General features: G+C 35.8%; 2 protein-coding genes and 2 pseudogenes across 2 annotated transcripts; 1 reads left to right on the forward strand and 3 right to left on the reverse strand.

Annotated features, from left to right (window-relative positions):
* Positions 1-2,270: 2,270 nt before the first annotated feature.
* On the reverse strand, positions 2,271-3,524 carry LOC130498495 (uncharacterized). The gene is made up of 2 exons (XM_056991908.1): positions 3,393-3,524; positions 2,271-3,274 (listed from the first exon to the last, which is right to left on the reverse strand). Exon 2 carries the CDS (start codon positions 3,266-3,268, stop codon positions 2,384-2,386), a length of 885 nt encoding a protein of 294 aa, XP_056847888.1. The 5' UTR covers positions 3,269-3,274; positions 3,393-3,524; the 3' UTR covers positions 2,271-2,383.
* A 3,431-nt stretch (positions 3,525-6,955) lies between these two features.
* Positions 6,956-7,775, forward strand: LOC130498373 (PLAT domain-containing protein 1). Its single transcript, XM_056991696.1, has 2 exons — positions 6,956-7,112; positions 7,193-7,775. Exons 1-2 carry the CDS (start codon positions 7,053-7,055, stop codon positions 7,667-7,669), a joined length of 537 nt encoding a protein of 178 aa, XP_056847676.1. The 5' UTR covers positions 6,956-7,052; the 3' UTR covers positions 7,670-7,775.
* Positions 7,776-9,510: 1,735 nt separating this feature from the next.
* Positions 9,511-12,966, reverse strand: LOC130498681 (probable disease resistance protein RPP1; annotated as a pseudogene).
* Positions 12,967-16,347: 3,381 nt separating this feature from the next.
* Positions 16,348-17,614, reverse strand: part of LOC130498936 (disease resistance protein TAO1-like) — a 2,644-nt pseudogene continuing 1,377 nt past the window's right edge.

Below are 17,614 nucleotides of genomic sequence, written 5' to 3' on the forward strand. Positions count from 1 at the left end.
ATAGCAGGTCTAGGTCGGTTCAGATATTAAGATCTGAAAAGATTAGAAGTACCTGAAAATTTGAAAAATAATATGAAACTTAAAAAATAACCGAAAACCCAACAAATGCCTAAAATATATTCAAATATCCAAAAAAGATTTGATAATCTTCCTAAAATATAACCCCGAATTAAAGAAAATACACAAAATTTTTATCTGAATGCTCAAAATATATTTTAATTTTTTTTGAATTTTACCTAAAACCTGAAAGTATGTATAACTGAAAACTTACTCAAAAAAAATATCTGGAACATCGAAAAATATCCAAAATAGCAAAATACCTAACATACAGAAATGTACTTTGGGTACCCGGCTGGGTTTTGGGTTGGATCCGTCCGAACCAAGATCCACTGGTCTAAAATACTCAATACGTACATTTCTTTTGACCCATGCCCAATTGTTTTTTTTATTCGAGTAAATATCTAGGCTTAATAGAGAGTTACAGTATAACCTCTATAAATTAATAATCTATAAATAAATATCTTTATAAATTAATATAATTTCATAGTTCTAAATTGAGTTTTGATTCAATTACTATCTCGATAAATTAATAATTTTTATAAATTAATAAAAAAATATAGTTTTGGTGTAGTCCCAACATTATTAATTTATAGAGGTTTCACTGTATATAGAAATTTACATATTAAATTTCAAATAAACTAATTTATAAATTATGTAATTTTAAACAAATTTTCTTCTTCGATATAATACAATTTTGTAAATAATAATGTACAACAATCACAAAATACTAATTCATGTCAAACTTTGTTTATAATCTAAAAAAGCCCGCGCTTTCAAAGCGCGGATCAACAACTAGTATGTCTTTTATATGTTAATCTTAGTTTGCGACGGATGTAGATTAGTGTCGAGGTTAAATCAGTTTTCCGTTCTATTTGATGTTTATGTTTTCACTTCCCTTCACCAACTCTTAAGCTATTAGAGCCCATTGGCCCACAAAAATATAGACAACCTGAATCAAATCATATGGATCGTAACATAATGGCCATACCAGTGGCTTATCACTGAACTATGTGACACCGAGTATTGGCATGATCCGTCTATAATGAGTGCCGAAAATCCATCAGTGCAACAATAGGTACAAAGCATGGTCCACACCATAACCACCACCACAATAATGATAATCATCATCATATATTCCTTTTAGATAGGCATATAAGCAATAGTGTGGTCAGTCTATATGTAAGTTAGTGCAACTGGTCCGTGGACAGAAAAATCTAAATCATTTGAACTTTTGTATACATGAACAAGCAAAAGATACTCTCATGGTTAACGACCATCAAGTCTCATGGTGATGAAAGAAGATTACTTTTAAGTTATATATATAGGCTATACAAAAGAAAAATATTCAGTTAGACGTTAAGTTTAATTTACATCAAGATCGCCTTTCATTGTGTATAAATAGTCTTGTATGCTGTATTACCAAGCTATGATATTGTTGAAAAAATCCTAACAAAAGAAATTGACATTTCTGAAGTTTTGCTATAGACTAGAGAGTTGACAATAAATAAGCTGAATAATCTGACGAAAAGTTTAGTGAGAACAAGTTTGATTAGAGGGATGGAAGAAAGAGGCCACTAAGTAAAAACTTCGTGGAATCACTATTTTTTTTTTTGACATTAATAATCCCCTTTAATTTGCATTATGCTTCTCTTGGAATTATTTCAAATTTCAAATTTCAAATCTAATGGTATGGTAAAAAAGTCAATAAAAGCAAATATAGAACGGAGTTAAATATCATAATGGGAACTTGACTCTTTAAAATGTAAATGATGCGAAAGCAGACACCAAGAAAGACTTAATTAAGCACATGGGAGAACAGTGAATTATCATATTTCAAACCATCACCACATTATAAAAATATATACTCTTCTAATTATAATTATAACTATATACTATGGTCCCGACACCACATTCCAGAATCCTGCGGCAGTCGAAGATTCCACAATTTTCGCCACCAATTACTCCATGATTAAAATAAGAGGAATATTAATTGCACGGATCTAAAACCACATATTACATGATTAAGGTGCTACTCTAAACAAATATCGCCAATATATACTTTTGGTAAAAACTAAGCTATAAGCACTTTAGCAAAAAAAACTAAGCTATAAGCATATGTTGACTAATTTTCAAAGAATATGTATCCTACCCACAAACAAACAAACAGAAAAAAAAAACTAATTCTAAGAGTGTAATACGAAAAATAGAAATCATGAACGAGTAACTTCATCATCATATATGTGCTATGTTTAATTTGTTGAATAATCATGTCAACAGACTAACTTTGATTTCTGACAATATATATGTATATGTATACATACTATTATGGTCTTTGGTCTGAAGATGAACATAACCACGTACTGTCATTATTATGATCACGATCGGAACCACCGTAACCTCCATTTTCACCGGTGGTTATGTTCCCGTTAGCCACTGTCGTCGTCGTCAGAGGAGTAGTAGATGAACTCTGCAACATACCATGGCCAAACTGAACGTTATCATTGCTTCTAGGGTTTGAAGTAATGTTTGAAATCTGAGCTTGAAGAAGAGACTGTAGATTAATATTCTCGAAACTGTTGCTAGGGTTTTGATATTGCTGATGAATCTGTGATCCGGATAGGAGAGGAGACGTTGTTGGGAGGAGTTGTTGAGCGAAAGGTCGTAGCAAGAGATTGTTGTAAGAGTTTGGTGATGATGAAGAAGACAAGCCGAGGAAAGTGTTGAGGCGTGTGGTGTTCACGACGGAGTTGTTGTTAAATAGTGGCGGAGATGGGATTCCGGTGAACTCTTGAACCATCGCTCGGAAATTCGAAGTTTCCGTCATTAGAACCGTCGTTGGTGCTCTTCTTGATGCTCGTGATCTTTTCTTGGTTTTCTTGACTACTCCTATGTTGTTAGGAGGAGGGAAGGATGACGTGGCGGAGAAGGTTCGGAGGTCTGGTTGAGAAACCGGGTCTGGTTGTTGGTTTACGGGTAGGAACGTGTTGTTGTTGAAGTAGTTTGGTAGTACTAGAGAGTTGTCGTTGTTGTGGTCGAAGTGGAGGAGGTTAAGGTGGCTTTGTTGCTGCGGAGGTAGAGATGGCACTTGGTGGTTGTGGTGGTCAAAGGCTGAGATGGATTGATCGACGGCGCGTGAGTCATACTCTTCTTCTCCTCCTCTACCTCCGCCGCTTGAAGATTGCATGCTACTACTATTACCTGACTCCATCTTCGTCTGACCAAAGAAAGAAAACAAAACTTGTTGAGGTATGTTTTTGATGAGAGAAAACGTTAGAAGTGATTTAGATGAGAATAGATACTCGAGTTAAGGAGTTTATGAGATAGGGAATTACGGTAAATAAGATATTTGGTGCGACATGATTTGTTTAATTATTATATTTTGATTTTTGTGTGAAAGGGAGAAAAACAGGGAAGGTGAAATAGCATTAAGTGGTTCCACTACCACCATCCACTATTGTCTACTCTATATATTATGTACATGTATCTAAGGTTTGGCTTATATTTATATCTATACACTTTAGTCAAATTGGGTTTGATGGTAGATATTTGGTTTGTATAATGAGTTGTTTTGTTTTTCAACCACTTTAGGAGGATATGTCAATACATCATATGATGATATTTAACTTTGCTTTCATATCTTCCTAAGAATTGTTTACCTTTCTTCGTTATTCATGAGTACATAAACAAAAAAGAATAACATATCTATAAAATTTAAAGAATATATAAAATAAAATAAAATAAAATCAGCTCTCGTCAATCTTTATATGTACAATATTAGAATGCAAATATTTTTAAGAACTGTAAAATTTTTTATTATATACCTAAAAATAACATGATAAAGTTTTGATGCATCTTTGGTCTTTAAGAAAAGTCTCCTTCATCTCTCGTGGATGATTTTTTTTTGTATTGAAGTCTCCTCCCTCCCAACCAGCTGCTGGTTTCAGCATGTGTTAAGGTTGTTGTATTCTGTAATATATACTATGTTTTAAGACTAGGGAAATAACTGAAGGCATATGGCCATATGGGTATATTCGATTAGTTATCTAGACCTCTGGTTAATCTATTAGACTATATTACATGATGACATGATGTCCGAACTAGGTCTATTATGTGTCATAATAATTAGATGTCATGTCATAAGATAACTAAGATAATATTTGTTTGGATTCTTTTCTCCCTTTCACTGAGTAATTATTTACAAAATCACAAATTCAAAAGATGTGCATAAACATGTAAATAGTCATCGCTATTCATTTGGTTTCACCTGATTACTTTGCAAGCAATAATATACTACAGATTGATACTATATAACAATAGTTTGAGTGTATCTTGATCAATGTAAAGTTTGGTCGGATAACAATAATCGGCATATCAAAATTTAGTTCTTAAATGAAATACGTATATATATACATGGGGCCATTAACCAAAATGCCATAACCCTACTTTCCCTTTACCCATACGGCTTAAGTTTGTTTGGTTACCTACACTCATTTAAAATGTTGTCGATGTCTACTTTATTTATATATAAATGATCGAGAAATTATACTTTAGATCTAAACTATCAAACTTATAATCATTATATGGAAAAAAGAAAATATATACAGTAAAAATCAATTATTAACTTAGATCAGCATAATGATGATGATAATTAATTAACCATATAACAAAATGTTTTCTGAGCCAATATAGTTTTCACCTCGAGTAATCATCATATAATATGATCGAATCAAATTATTTTAGTCTTACTTTGGGGGTCAACATAGGATAACAATGTCATGTTATACAAAAAAAAAATTACATGGACTGATTTTGAAAAAAAAACAGTAATTTTTGTACATGGTGACAAAAGTGGAAAATTAGGTATTTAAATCCTAAACTATTTGAAATAATCGAGTTTAATACTAAACGATTACTTGCATAATTTAATTTTCAAATAATATTTAATTTTTCAAATCGATACATAAAATCAACTGTTATAAACAATTCTTGTTAATTTTATATCAATTATCTTTATCATTAAACTTAAAAAACATCAAAATCTCCAAACTCAAATTCTGATTTTGAGTGAAGACAATTTTTGGCAGTAACAAAAGTAATTTTCCAGTGATTTTTCAGTGATGAAAGACAAATATGGTCCAATCCCGGAAACAAATATCATCAGAAACCATTTTTTTCATTGTTGGAAATCGTCTTCGCTCAAAATTAAAATTTGAATTCAGAATTTTCGAATATTTTGTAACGAGGATAATTGATATAAAATTAACGAAAATTGTTTATGATTTAACAGTTAATTTTTTAATTACTAATTTGTCAAATCAACTATTAGTTGGAAAATAAAATCGTACAAATAATAATTTAGTACAAAAAGTATGTAGTATTTTTAACCTAAACAAACAGGTTCTAGACATCGCATTATGTGACCCCTATAGTATACAGAAAACAAGTACATGCAAGTTCGGTTATAGGCATCTAAAAAGTCTATCGGTGATCTTTTGAGTTTAATTTTCGACGATCTATTTGAGTTTTTGTCGACGCCTTTTGTATTAACATGTAAGTAATTACTAAACTATAAAAAAACTTAGCTTTCGTATAGTAAATTGCGAAGATATTAATAGGTATAGTACTAAGAGATTGAAGGATTGTTCAAAAAAGAAAAGATTGTAAGGAATATTTATCAAACACATGTGAGGCTGGGGTGAGATGAAAGTGATTGGTTAATTGAATTTGGATTGTCGCAGGACATATTTGAACAAAAATCACGGAGATGAATAGTTTACATATAGACAGAAAATTCAACTGAGATCATACATAGATTATGACCAATTATTTATTAACAACATATCTGACAGAACTATTGAAATTTTTATTTTGGGTATACGATAAAATGGAAATCTGTAAGCGGGATCTATGATTAGCATAAACCTTCATGTTTTATGTGCAGTCTCCATATCCATGTACTGATGATGTACCCTAATTAAAATAAAACGGATATTAAGCTCTTTCATTTTGTTTTTGTAAATATTGTAGCAATCTTTTCTATCATAACCTTTCTAACAGTAGATTTTAAGAAAACCTGATTTTTGAGTTTGGTATTACTCATGAATCACATAAGTAATTTTGTTTTTCAAACTTATAATATGGATTTGATCAGGATTTGTTTACTGTGTTTGAATTAGCTACTAATATGGAAAATTTTACAAGTTCACTTGAGGCCTTAAGGCTCAAGATTGCACCTAACTAAAGCCCAACACTACAAATAAATATATTTGATATTTGTTAGCCCACAGGCTTAACAACAAATTGGACAAATTGTTTCTTTTTTTTATAAATATTTGTGACTAAAAAGGCTTTGTTGGGTATTTATTATGTCTGAGCAGTGACCATAAATAAATAAAAAATGGCAGCAAATATAACAAAGTATATATTTAGAAAATAGAAATGATTATTAATATAGAAATAAATTTGGAGGATAAATCATCAAATTTTTTATTTTATTTTTTTGGTCAAAAAATCATCAAATTTTCTATAGTCATAGACTCACAGTCACATATAAAGAAAAAAAATATTTGATTCTTATACGACAGCAAATATAACCAAGTACATTTAGAAAAGTTATAGAAATAAAAACTGGACGATGAATTAAATAAAGAAAAATACAAGCATCCTTATTTTGTATCTGGTCCATACACGCAGGCAAGATATAGATGCAAATGGGGTAGTTTCGTAATCTCTCAACTCCATACCGACCGACTCGCCGAGTAAACGCCGTGTCCGAAAGAAGCTTCTCAAACCCCTCCACTCAAATTATCACATCATAGCGGTAAGGAATCGGCCACGTCAACACTCCACGCTACTCCGCGAAACACTGGATCATAAACTACGTATTAATTCCCAATACCAACCCTTCCCTCAATATTCGCATCTATATTAATACATCCTCTCCGGCAATCAGACAAGAAAACACAAACACCAAAAAGGTCAATCAATCGCCGATGGCTCGTCTCCTCCCTCTCCTCCTCCTTATCGCCACCGTCTCCACCGTCGCCTTCGCCGTAACTTCCTCGATTCTCATCTAACGGATTTAATTTTTTATTCTTTTTTTCTAATTTTTTTTCTCTGATCATTTACTCAGGACGATGAACCGGACTGCGTCTACACGTTCTACCTCCGAACCGGATCAATCTGGAAAGCCGGAACCGACTCGATCATCAGCGCAAGAATCTACGACAAGTACGGCGACTACATCGGGATCAAGAACCTAGAGGCTTGGGGCGGACTAATGGGCCCTGACTACAACTACTTCGAGAGAAGCAACCTCGACATTTTCAGCGGAAGAGCGCCGTGTTTGCCTAGCCCGATCTGCTCTCTGAACCTAACCTCCGACGGCTCCGGCGATCACCATGGCTGGTACGTTAACTACGTCGAGGTTTCGACGGCTGGAGTTCACGCTCAGTGCTCCACTCAGAATTTCGAGATCGAGCAGTGGCTTGCAACCGATACGTCACCGTATGAGCTTACTGCCGTGAGGAACAATTGTCCCGTGTCGCTTAGGGATAGTGTCAGTCGGGTCGGGTCGGAGATCCGGAAACAGCTTTCTTGGGTCATCTGAGTGATGATGAAAGTGTGTGTGATTCGTATTGTATGTTTATCATCGTCTTATGAGTGTAATCTGGCCTTTGATTATATGATTCGATAAATAAAACTTTTTAGTTACTTTTGCAACGTTTAATTCGTAATTAGTGAAAGATTTACTGGATAATTAACTCGTTAATTGAGCGAGTCATGACACTATTTGATTTGTCTCGGTCTTACGTCGAACCAATCAATGTGATATATTTATGTAATCTTTAGGACTAAGACATGAAGGCGATAGCATTAAATTTATTGTACGCATCTAGGTGTCTATACTAACAAGCGGAGAACAAGTTTGATTGGACCAGTAATACATTGGGGAAATGATGCCACGTCTATGTTTCATAAATTATTAAACTGAATCTTACATTTGCTGACCAAAATAAATTTGATACCTATATATGGGGTCAGATGGTCCCTTTTCAAGTTTTTCCCCAATATTGGTTTTACAGCATAAGCTCGTAAAGAACCGTAGAAAAGAAAAGAAGCCCACTTTGAAAGGAGGAAGATGAATCAATCGCGACTCTCAGATCATCTCGCCAGAACCATAGTTGCATACTTTGAATGACAAAAGTACTAGCAAAATCGTTTGACCGATGGAAGGAAAAAGGAACTTAGTAGGTTCATTCTGTGAACATCTGTCTTTAGTGTTTGGTCATTGTGAAAGGGAAGTAAGAGGATGATTATTGCAAGTTCCTTAAGGTTTGGTCCTTAATACACATATATGTATATGTATATATAATATATGCGTATATAATTATTTGCTAAGGACTTTACGGAAACCGAAACCGTTTAGTCCTTAATTAAGGTTCTTAAAGAACCTCTTGTGAGAGGTCATCTGGATTATACTCAACCCCAATTCAGCAAGTACCTATACACCCAACATTTGAACATTTTAGCTCTCCTTTTTTCTTATGAACAAACAAGATTATGATTTGTTATTCGAAAAAGGTTCTGTGCCTGTTGAGCAGTTCCGACAGGCAATCGAGGGCTAAGATCTGTCCTTCCATGGCTACTTCTATCTTGTCGATGTTGAATTATCTAATGTACCTTGCGATAGAGGCTAAGCTGTCACAACAAGATGTGAGACAGACCGTTTGCTTCACCCAACAGCTCCTCTACGATTGAAAGCAGGACTTGTAGGCTGGTTAAAGCAACATAACTTTAGAAAAAAATTGGTCAACCCAAATGTTTGAGTTTTTGACAAAGAAACACATTATAAAAGTCAACTGCAGTGATGTTAGGCTTGCTTCACGGCATGTTGACTAACTGCAATGGTTTCTCGTAAGGGAGAGAATACAACTGAATGATGATAATGAAGTTGAAAGCCAAAATAATTGCTAAAATAAATTGATTCATCTTCTATGTGTTTCTAGTTATAAGAATGGTTGCAGTTATCTCATGTCATATAAATGATACCTTTCCGTCTGTCATTGCAGGACGTATGACGCAAAATTTTACCAGGGAATGAAAGATGAAATAGAATCACAAAAGAAAGTTGTCTCTTAACACCATCATCTTCCCGAACAAGCTCTGGTGATTTTGCACTGCCATTCTTCGAATGCTTCTCTCTCTTGCTTAGGTTTTATGGTTTGTCTAGATCTCAATGTCGGAAGGTTCAAAATCTTCAACGACATATCTGACTGAAGCTCTAAACAAAAATAAAATAGAGGCCACATTTATATTGTAAAATTATACAAAACAATAAAAAAGGGATAAATCAGAAGGCATAAAAGAAAATTTTAAATCGTGGAGAAATAATAGGGGTCAATATTCTCTTTTCAGTTTTGGTACTAGTTTTTTTTTTTCATAAGTGCTCCAAATTTGACGTCAAAAAAAAAATTCTCCAAATTTAGTTACATAGCTTTCTTTTTAAAAAAAAATAGGGGTCATGAAAGAGTGGGGCCCATAAAAGAGTGGGGGCCCTAGGTTCAGGTTTCAGTTGGCTGTGCCCAAGGACGCCACTGTCTGTGAGTTGGAATATTCCACATTCTTTTATCTTCAATCTTTTGAAATTGTACGACGACTGCTTATAGTTGATGTCGAACTCAAAGACAAGCTCGGTGGAAGTGACCTCCTCTGTTTGAACCTCAACCTCGAATGTGTACAGATGCCACACGAAAAATACTTCTACTTTTTTATTACAATAAGTGAGAGAATTCCCTCCAGACGTTATGGTACAACAGACAGATCCCCGGTATGTATCGTCCCTACCAGAAAATATGACGCAAGCCTTAAATTTTGTTGATTTGCAAAGAGGCATTTGATTCAACTTCACAGTTACAGAACTCCCGGAAGATCGGTAAGTGAAGCACATAGGTACTGATATAGCTGGAAAGACCGCATATTGATTGGTCCGCGTGTGGATGATGAGATCTTTAGCTTCTTGATTCAGTTTGAAGCAGTATGCGAAGTTAAGACGAATATCTGGATTGCGAAAGGAGCAATCAAGTCTCTCCAGGGACCCACAATATTCTGCTTCTAAATACAATAGGGAATCCGGAAGCTGTGGGAGCGATACCAGCTTCTTCATTCGTTTCATTAAAAGTGTTTGTAGAATAGATATTCTCCATATGCATGGATCAAGCTCTTGAATGTTTGTGGAACTCTCAGGATAAATTTCAACAAAGAGCAATCTGAGAGATCGAGTTCTTCTAGAGATTCCAAGTTGATGCTGGCCAGATTAACCTGTAACTTTGAGCATCCCTTTAACTCCAATTTCGACAATCTACCAAGGTTTCTCATAGAGGAAGGGAGATCCACCAGACTCACACAAAAATTGAGGTTTAGTTTTTGGAGATTAATTGCGTTCCCGATAGAAAAAGGAAGCTTCACCAGGCTTGAGCAAAAGCTGAGATCCAAGTCATATAGATTAGTGGCAGCTGAGAGATCAGGAAACTCTTTCAAACTTTCTGAATGTCTCAAATCCATCCACTTGAGATTTTTCAGCGGCTGTTATGACAAATAAAGGGAGAGGAGAACAGCAAGTTGACACAATTAGTATTAAAACACATAAGAAAATTGGTTAGATATCCTAACTTGGGCAGTTATTTTCAAACTAAAAATTCTACTTACTTTATTTTCTTCCCACAATTTCTCAAGTCTGCTATTATTCATGCGTAGTACGACAAGGAACTCTGGATTGAATCTTGAAGGAAAACATGCCATGGGAACATCGGCCAAATTAGTACTTTTGAGTTTTCGGGATATGTCGTTCATACTTAGCCGACTGATGCCATAACTATGAATTTTTAAGAATTGAAGATTAGACAATCTTTCAAAGCCTCTTTCACTCGTCCATGTTATTTCCTCATTCCGCTCAAGATTTATTCCTATAACACTGCTATTACTCTGTAAAACAGCCCAATGGAACACAAAGAGAGGATTGTTAGTTATTAAATAATCTCACATTTGAAGAGAGTACTGCAATGAAAATATCAATCTCAAAACGTACTGCTTTATCATCACTAAGTACTTCACCAATATCCCTTGCATCATTCAAAAACTGGCGTTTTCCAGGTTCACTAACACATTCTTTTCTCACAATTTGTCGTCCTAGTTGGACTAGCAACTCAGGCATCTTTATCCATACCATATCCATATATACGAGAGATTTTTCACATAAGACGCGAAGCCCTCGTCTCACATCCTTAAAACATCTTTCTAGACATCTTTCCACCACACCATCTTGTTCACCATCGAAAAAGCAGGCTATATGGAGAAATAAACTTTTATCTTCATCATTCAAGGCATCATAACTAAACTTTAAAATGCTCGCAATTTCTCCATCTCGGTCAAGGTGTGTCCTTAATCTTGGTACTGCCTCTGTCCAATCTTGCTCAGACATTCCCCGAAAATAAGATCCCATAACCCTCAGCCCCAAGGGAAGTCCACCTACAAGATTCCTAACTTCATAAGAAAGCTTCTGGAAACCATCCTTAGGGTATTTCTGATCAAAAGCATACATGCAGAACATTTGAAGAGCTTCATCATTTGATGGTAAATCCACCTTGTGTATATGGTTGATCCCACTTGCTTTTAAAACCCTTTGATCTTGTGTTGTGACTATAATCCGACTCCCAGGACCAAACCAATAAGTTTCTTTTGCCATGGCTTCCAGTTGTACTAAATGATCTACATCATCAAGGATGACAAGAACTTTCTTGTCTTTCAACCTATCTTTGACGACTCCCAAATGTGAAATACTGATACCTGTCTCGTTGGTTAGTTGAGACATAAGCTGCTTCTGTAAATGCAACTTCACACTGTAGTCATCGGAAGAAGCTGGTATTGCATACTTTGTTTTGATATTATCTATAAATACACTCAGTTGGAAATCTTGAGAATGTTGGTTGAATAAAGATCTAGCAATAGTGGTCTTTCCAATACCAGGCGGACCCCAAATCCCTATTTTTCTCACTTCATCTGAATCTAGCAGTAACAACGGTCTCATTCTTGTCATATGAGATTCCATCCCAACTAAGTCTTCAAAATCACTAGATGGTGCAGAAAGGGTTTAACTTGTTTGAAACTTCAGTGGCAATAACTTCAATCATCTTTGCTTCAGTCTTCCTGAACAAGGGGATGATCAATAACTCCGTCATTTGGTCATGGAAAAATTGCACGTATTATACAAATATTCTATCAAAGAAAGAAACCAACACTTATTCAATATTTCGATCCAGGGTGGCTATTGTTTAAAAGCTACGTATGTATAAGATTGTTCATGTGTTAGAAAGATTAAGAACATGTGGGGGAAGAAGAGGACGACTAACCAGTTGGTTGAATGGTAACCTGTGATTTGAGCCACTTCTGTCAAAGCACATTTCCACCTTTGGATGTCTTCCTTTGTTTTCCCTCTACAAGTTTTTCGGAAGACCTTCCCAAAATCACCGGTCTGCTTCTTTACATCGTTGGATCCACTTCATAGAAAAGGGGCATCACTGTTTGACCAAACCTTTCTCTGCCTTTATGATCTCACCAGCTCGTTCAAGCACCATGTCGACGAAGCGTAGTTCCTCGAGAGCAAGGACAATAGCAATCCTCGATCCTCTAATAGCTTCTATGAGCTCAGGACCGATCAGCTTACTCTCTCCATATCATCGTCAAAGAATGAGTTGATTCCTTTGCTTCTCAGCTCCTTGAGAACGTTGGCTGAGGAAGGTTTTGCGGACATCTTCCCCGTGGAAGCTTGGAAGACATGATGTATCCAATTACGAGGCAAAGAAGACACAGGAGCCAAAGAGTTAAAGAAGAAGAAGCCATTTTGGTGTTTTCTTGATGTGATCTTGATTTTTTGTTGAAAAATATTGTACCTAAAAGGGCGTAGAAGCATATTGCAGCAGCAGCAACATTGGTACCGGCAAAAAAAGAATCCATTGCTATGTTGAAGAGAAGATCACGATCGTAGAGCTTTTTAGTTAGGGAGGAAGAATTAACAAACAAAGATAGACTCTTTCTATATACAAACACGGAACTGATGATCCCGTTGACTTTTAAATATTTGCAAGACAGCTTCGTGGAAACAGAAAGCCCAGCACGATGTTAGAGACAATTCGAGCATTGACAAAAAATCTTAAAATAATCTCTTAAAAATTCGTTTCTTTTTCAGTTCAAAAGAACTATTTTCTTTTCAATTTTCTTTAAATCAAAAAGCACAGATTACCTTACCATCCTTAATGAGATTTGATTATTACAAACCCACTCACCATAACTTGGAGATTACTAGTGGTGGCTATTAGATGGTGATTACTAATTTACTAGTAGTGTAAGATTAGATGCACAAGGTAAAAATGCCAATTTTGTTATAACTTGAGAATCCGGAATCTTTTATCATGACCAAAGGACTTAGCAAAATCGTCTAAATGAAATTTGACAATGGAAGGAAAAGGAACTTGGTGTTTCTTCAATGAACATTCTCTTTTTTTGTGCTTGGTCACTGTGAAAGGGAAGAAACTTCTTTAAGAACCTCTTGTGAGAGGTCATCTGGATTATACTCAACTCCAAAGCATCTCACAACCTCATTTCGGATTCAACAAGTACCCACACCCAACATATGAACTTTTAGCTCTCTTTTTTTTTCTTATCAACAGACAAGATTTTGATTTGGGCATTCGAATAAAGGTTTTGCTTACATGTTATGAGAAGTATCAACGAGGTAATCATCTCCATCTTCTTGAACCTTCTTGAAATAAACACGATACTCCTGTGCCATTTGCCTCATTGCACTTGCTGATCCAGTCAATCCAAGTATTCTATCGTCAATTCTGCAAATAAGAAAGAAAAAAAAGAGTTATAAGCAACTCAACGGTAGAGAGTATATAAAGAAGCTGGAACACGAACCTTTCAAGTAGGCATGGAGATGAGAAGGTGTGTTTCGTACAGGGTCAAGAGTAACAAAGACAGGCAGAATCTTTTGGTCATGATTAGACTCTGATCAAGACAAGAAAATGCTTAGTAAGATAAAAAAATGGGCTCGAGCTTTGTTTTAAGTGGATTCAAAACCTAATTTATCAACAGCTCTGGAGATCATCTTAAGCAGATAACAAAATGCTGTTGTATTAGAACCACAGCCACAACCGATCCTATTGCTGCTGCTTGGTTGACACTGCATAACATAAGGAAGCAGAGACAAGAAGAATCTGAGAAACTCTCTTATCATACCAAAAGAAGTATCTCTGTATCACATACCTTTCGGAACAGTCTTCCTTTCGTCTTTAGTGTTTGGTAAAGGAAGTAACTTCGTTAAGAACGTTTTTGTGAGAGGTCATCTGGATTATACTCAACCCCAATTCAACAAGTATATACACCCGACGTATGATTTCTAGGCTGATTAAAGCAACATAATTTAGAAAAAAAATGGTCAACAATTTTTTTTTGACAAAGAAAACACGTTGTAAAAGTCCAACTGCAGTAAAGTTAGGCTTCTTGCTTCATGGCATGTTCACTAACTGCAATTAATGGTTTCTGGTAAAGGGAGATAATACAACTGAATGATGATAATGATGTTGGAAGCCAAAAAAAATAAGAAACAGAATCACAAAATTAGTTGTCTCTTTAAGTCTTGAAACCATCATCTTCACGACTAAGCTCCGGTGATTTAAAGCTATCATTCCTCCGAGGCTTCTCAGTCTTTACTTGGGTATCAAGGTCTGTCTCAGATCTCAATCACTGAAGGTTCTTAATCTCTATGGGACATCTCTGAAGCTCAATAAAGGGACCTCCGGGAGCTGAATATCCCGTATTCTTTTTATCTTACATATTTTGGATTTCGAACGAGAAGCTCGAAATCAAAAATAAGCTCGGTGGAAGTGACCTCCTCTGTTTCAACCTCAACCTCGAATGTCAACAGATGCCCCACAAAAGATACATCTACTGCCTTTTTACAATAAGCGAGAGAATTCCTTCCGGACGTGATGGTACAACAGACAGATCCCCAATATGCTTCATCCACATCAGCACAAAATGATGCCAGCCTTAAATTTGGTTGATTTGCCAAGAGGCATCTGATTTCAGCTTCACAGTTAGAGGAGCTCCCATAAGATCGGTGACTGAAAAGATAGGCACTTCTTCAGCAGGAAAGACCGCATACCGATAAGTAGGCGTCTGGATGATGAGATCTTTAGCTTCTTGATTTAGTTTGAAGCAATTTTTGAAGTTGAGAATAATATTTGGATTGCGAAAGGAGCAATCTAGTCTCTCCAGTGTCTCACAATCGGAGCATCGAGATACAATAGCGAATCCGGAAGCTGTGGGAGTGATACCAGCTTCTTCATTCCCCTTAGTACTAGTTTTTTTAGACTAGATACTCTCCCTATGCATGGATCAAGCTCTTGAATGTTTGTGGAACTCTCAGTATAATTTTCCAACAAAGACCAATCTGAGGGATGTTCTCCTAGCAAATCCGGAAGCTGTGGGGTGATACAGCTTTTTCATTCCTATTAGAAAAAGTTCATGCAGACTAGATATTCCTCCCTATAGATGGATCAAGCTCTTCAATTTGTTTGAACTCTCGGTATAATTTTCCAACAAAGAGCGATCTGAGGGATGTTCTCCTAGCCAATCCGGAAGCGTTGGGAGTGATACCAGCTTCTTCATTCCCTTTAGTACAAGTCGACGTAGACGAGATTTTTCTCCCTACCATGGATCAAGCTCTTCAATTTCTGTTGAACTCTCAGTACAACTTTTCGCCAAAGAGGCCTGAGAGATCGAGTTCTTCTAGAGATTCCAAGTTGATGTTGGCCAGAACAACCTCTAACTTTGAGCATTTGTATAATACCCATCTCGACAATTTACGAAGGTTTCTCATAGAAGAAGGTAGCTCCACCAGACTCGAACAAAGACAGAGATCCAAGTATTTCAGATTAATTGCGCTCCCAATAGAGGAAGGGAGCGTCAGCAGGCTTGAGCAACAGTTGAGGTTCAAGTCATATAGATTAGTGGCAGTTGAGAGATCAGGAAGCTCTTTCAATCTTCTTGAAGAACTCAAATCCATCCGCTTAGATTGCTTAGCGGCTGTTGACACATTAGTATTAAACACATATAAGAAAATTTGTTTAAGATAGCCTAACTTGGACACTTATTTTTCAAAACTAAAAATATTACTTACTTTATTTCCTTCCCACAATTTCTCAAGACTGCTATCAGTCATGCGTAGTTCGACTAGGAACTCTGGATTAAAATTTGAAGGAAACATGACATGTTGAACTTCCGCCAATCTAGTACTCTTAGTTTTCGGGACATGTAATTCATACTTTTCGGATTGATGCCATGACCATGATTTTTAAAAACTGAAGATTAGACAATCTTTCAAAGGATCTTTCACCCGTCCATGTTATGGCCTCCGTATGCTCAAAAGATATTCCTATGACACTGCTACTACCCTGTAAAACAACCCAATAACACACATATATATATATATTATATATTATAGGATTCTTAGTTATTACGTAATCTACATATGTAGAGAACAATGCAATGAAAATACAAATCTCAAACTTACAGCTTTATCATCATGAAGTACTTCACCAATATCGATTGCATCAATCAAAAACTGGCGTTTTCCAGGTTCACTAACAGATTCTTTTCGCACAACTTGTTTTCCAAGTTGGACTAGCAACTTATTCATATATATCCATCTATTTTCAATAGATATGAGAGATTTTTCAGATAAGACGCGAAGCCCTTGTCTTACATCCTCAAAAGATTTTTCTAGACAACTTTCCACCATACCATTTCGTTCACCGTTGAAAAAGCAGGCTATATGGAGAACTAATCTTTTATCTTCATCATTTAAAGGCATCATAACTAAACTTTAAAATGTTTGCAATTTCTCCATCTCGGTCAAGGTGTGCCTTTATCTTGGTAGAGCCTCTGTCGATCTTTGCTCAGACATTCCCCGAAAATATGAGCCCATAACTTTTATCCCCAACGGAAGTCTACCTACAAGATTCACAACTTCACAACAAAGCTTCTCGAAACCATCCTTTGGGTATTTCTGATCAAAAAGCATACATGCAGAACATTTGAAGAGCTTCACCATATGATGGTAATTTCACCCTGTGTATATGGTTGATCCACTTGCTTTTAAACCCTTTGATCTTGTGTTGTTACTATAATCCGACTCAGGACCAAACCATAAGTTTCTTTTGCCATGGCTTCCAGTTTACTAAATGATCCACATCATCAAGGACCACAAGAACTTTCTTATCTCTCAACCTATCTTTGACGACTCCCAAATGTGAAATACTGATACCTGTCTCGTTGGTTAGTTGAGACAATAAGCTGCTTTCTGTAAATACAACTTCACACTGTAGTCATCGGAAGAAGCTGGTATGGCATACTTTGTTTTGATATTATCTATAAAGACACTTCAGTTGAAAATCTTGAGAGTAACGGTTGAATAAAGATCTAGCAACAATGG

Source organism: Raphanus sativus, chromosome 8, assembly GCF_000801105.2.
Source record: "Raphanus sativus cultivar WK10039 chromosome 8, ASM80110v3, whole genome shotgun sequence".
Lineage (NCBI taxonomy): Eukaryota > Viridiplantae > Streptophyta > Magnoliopsida > Brassicales > Brassicaceae > Raphanus > Raphanus sativus.

Excerpts from the sequence above, each read along its gene's own strand:
- LOC130498373 (XM_056991696.1), top strand. The coding sequence starts at position 7,053 with ATGGCTCGTCTCCTCCCTCTCCTCCTCCTTATCGCCACCGTCTCCACC. Across the intron at positions 7,113-7,192 it reads TCTCCACCGTCGCCTTCGCC|GACGATGAACCGGACTGCGT; the intron begins GTAACTTCCTCG and ends TCATTTACTCAG.
- LOC130498495 (XM_056991908.1), bottom strand. The coding sequence starts at position 3,268 with ATGGAGTCAGGTAATAGTAGTAGCATGCAATCTTCAAGCGGCGGAGGT.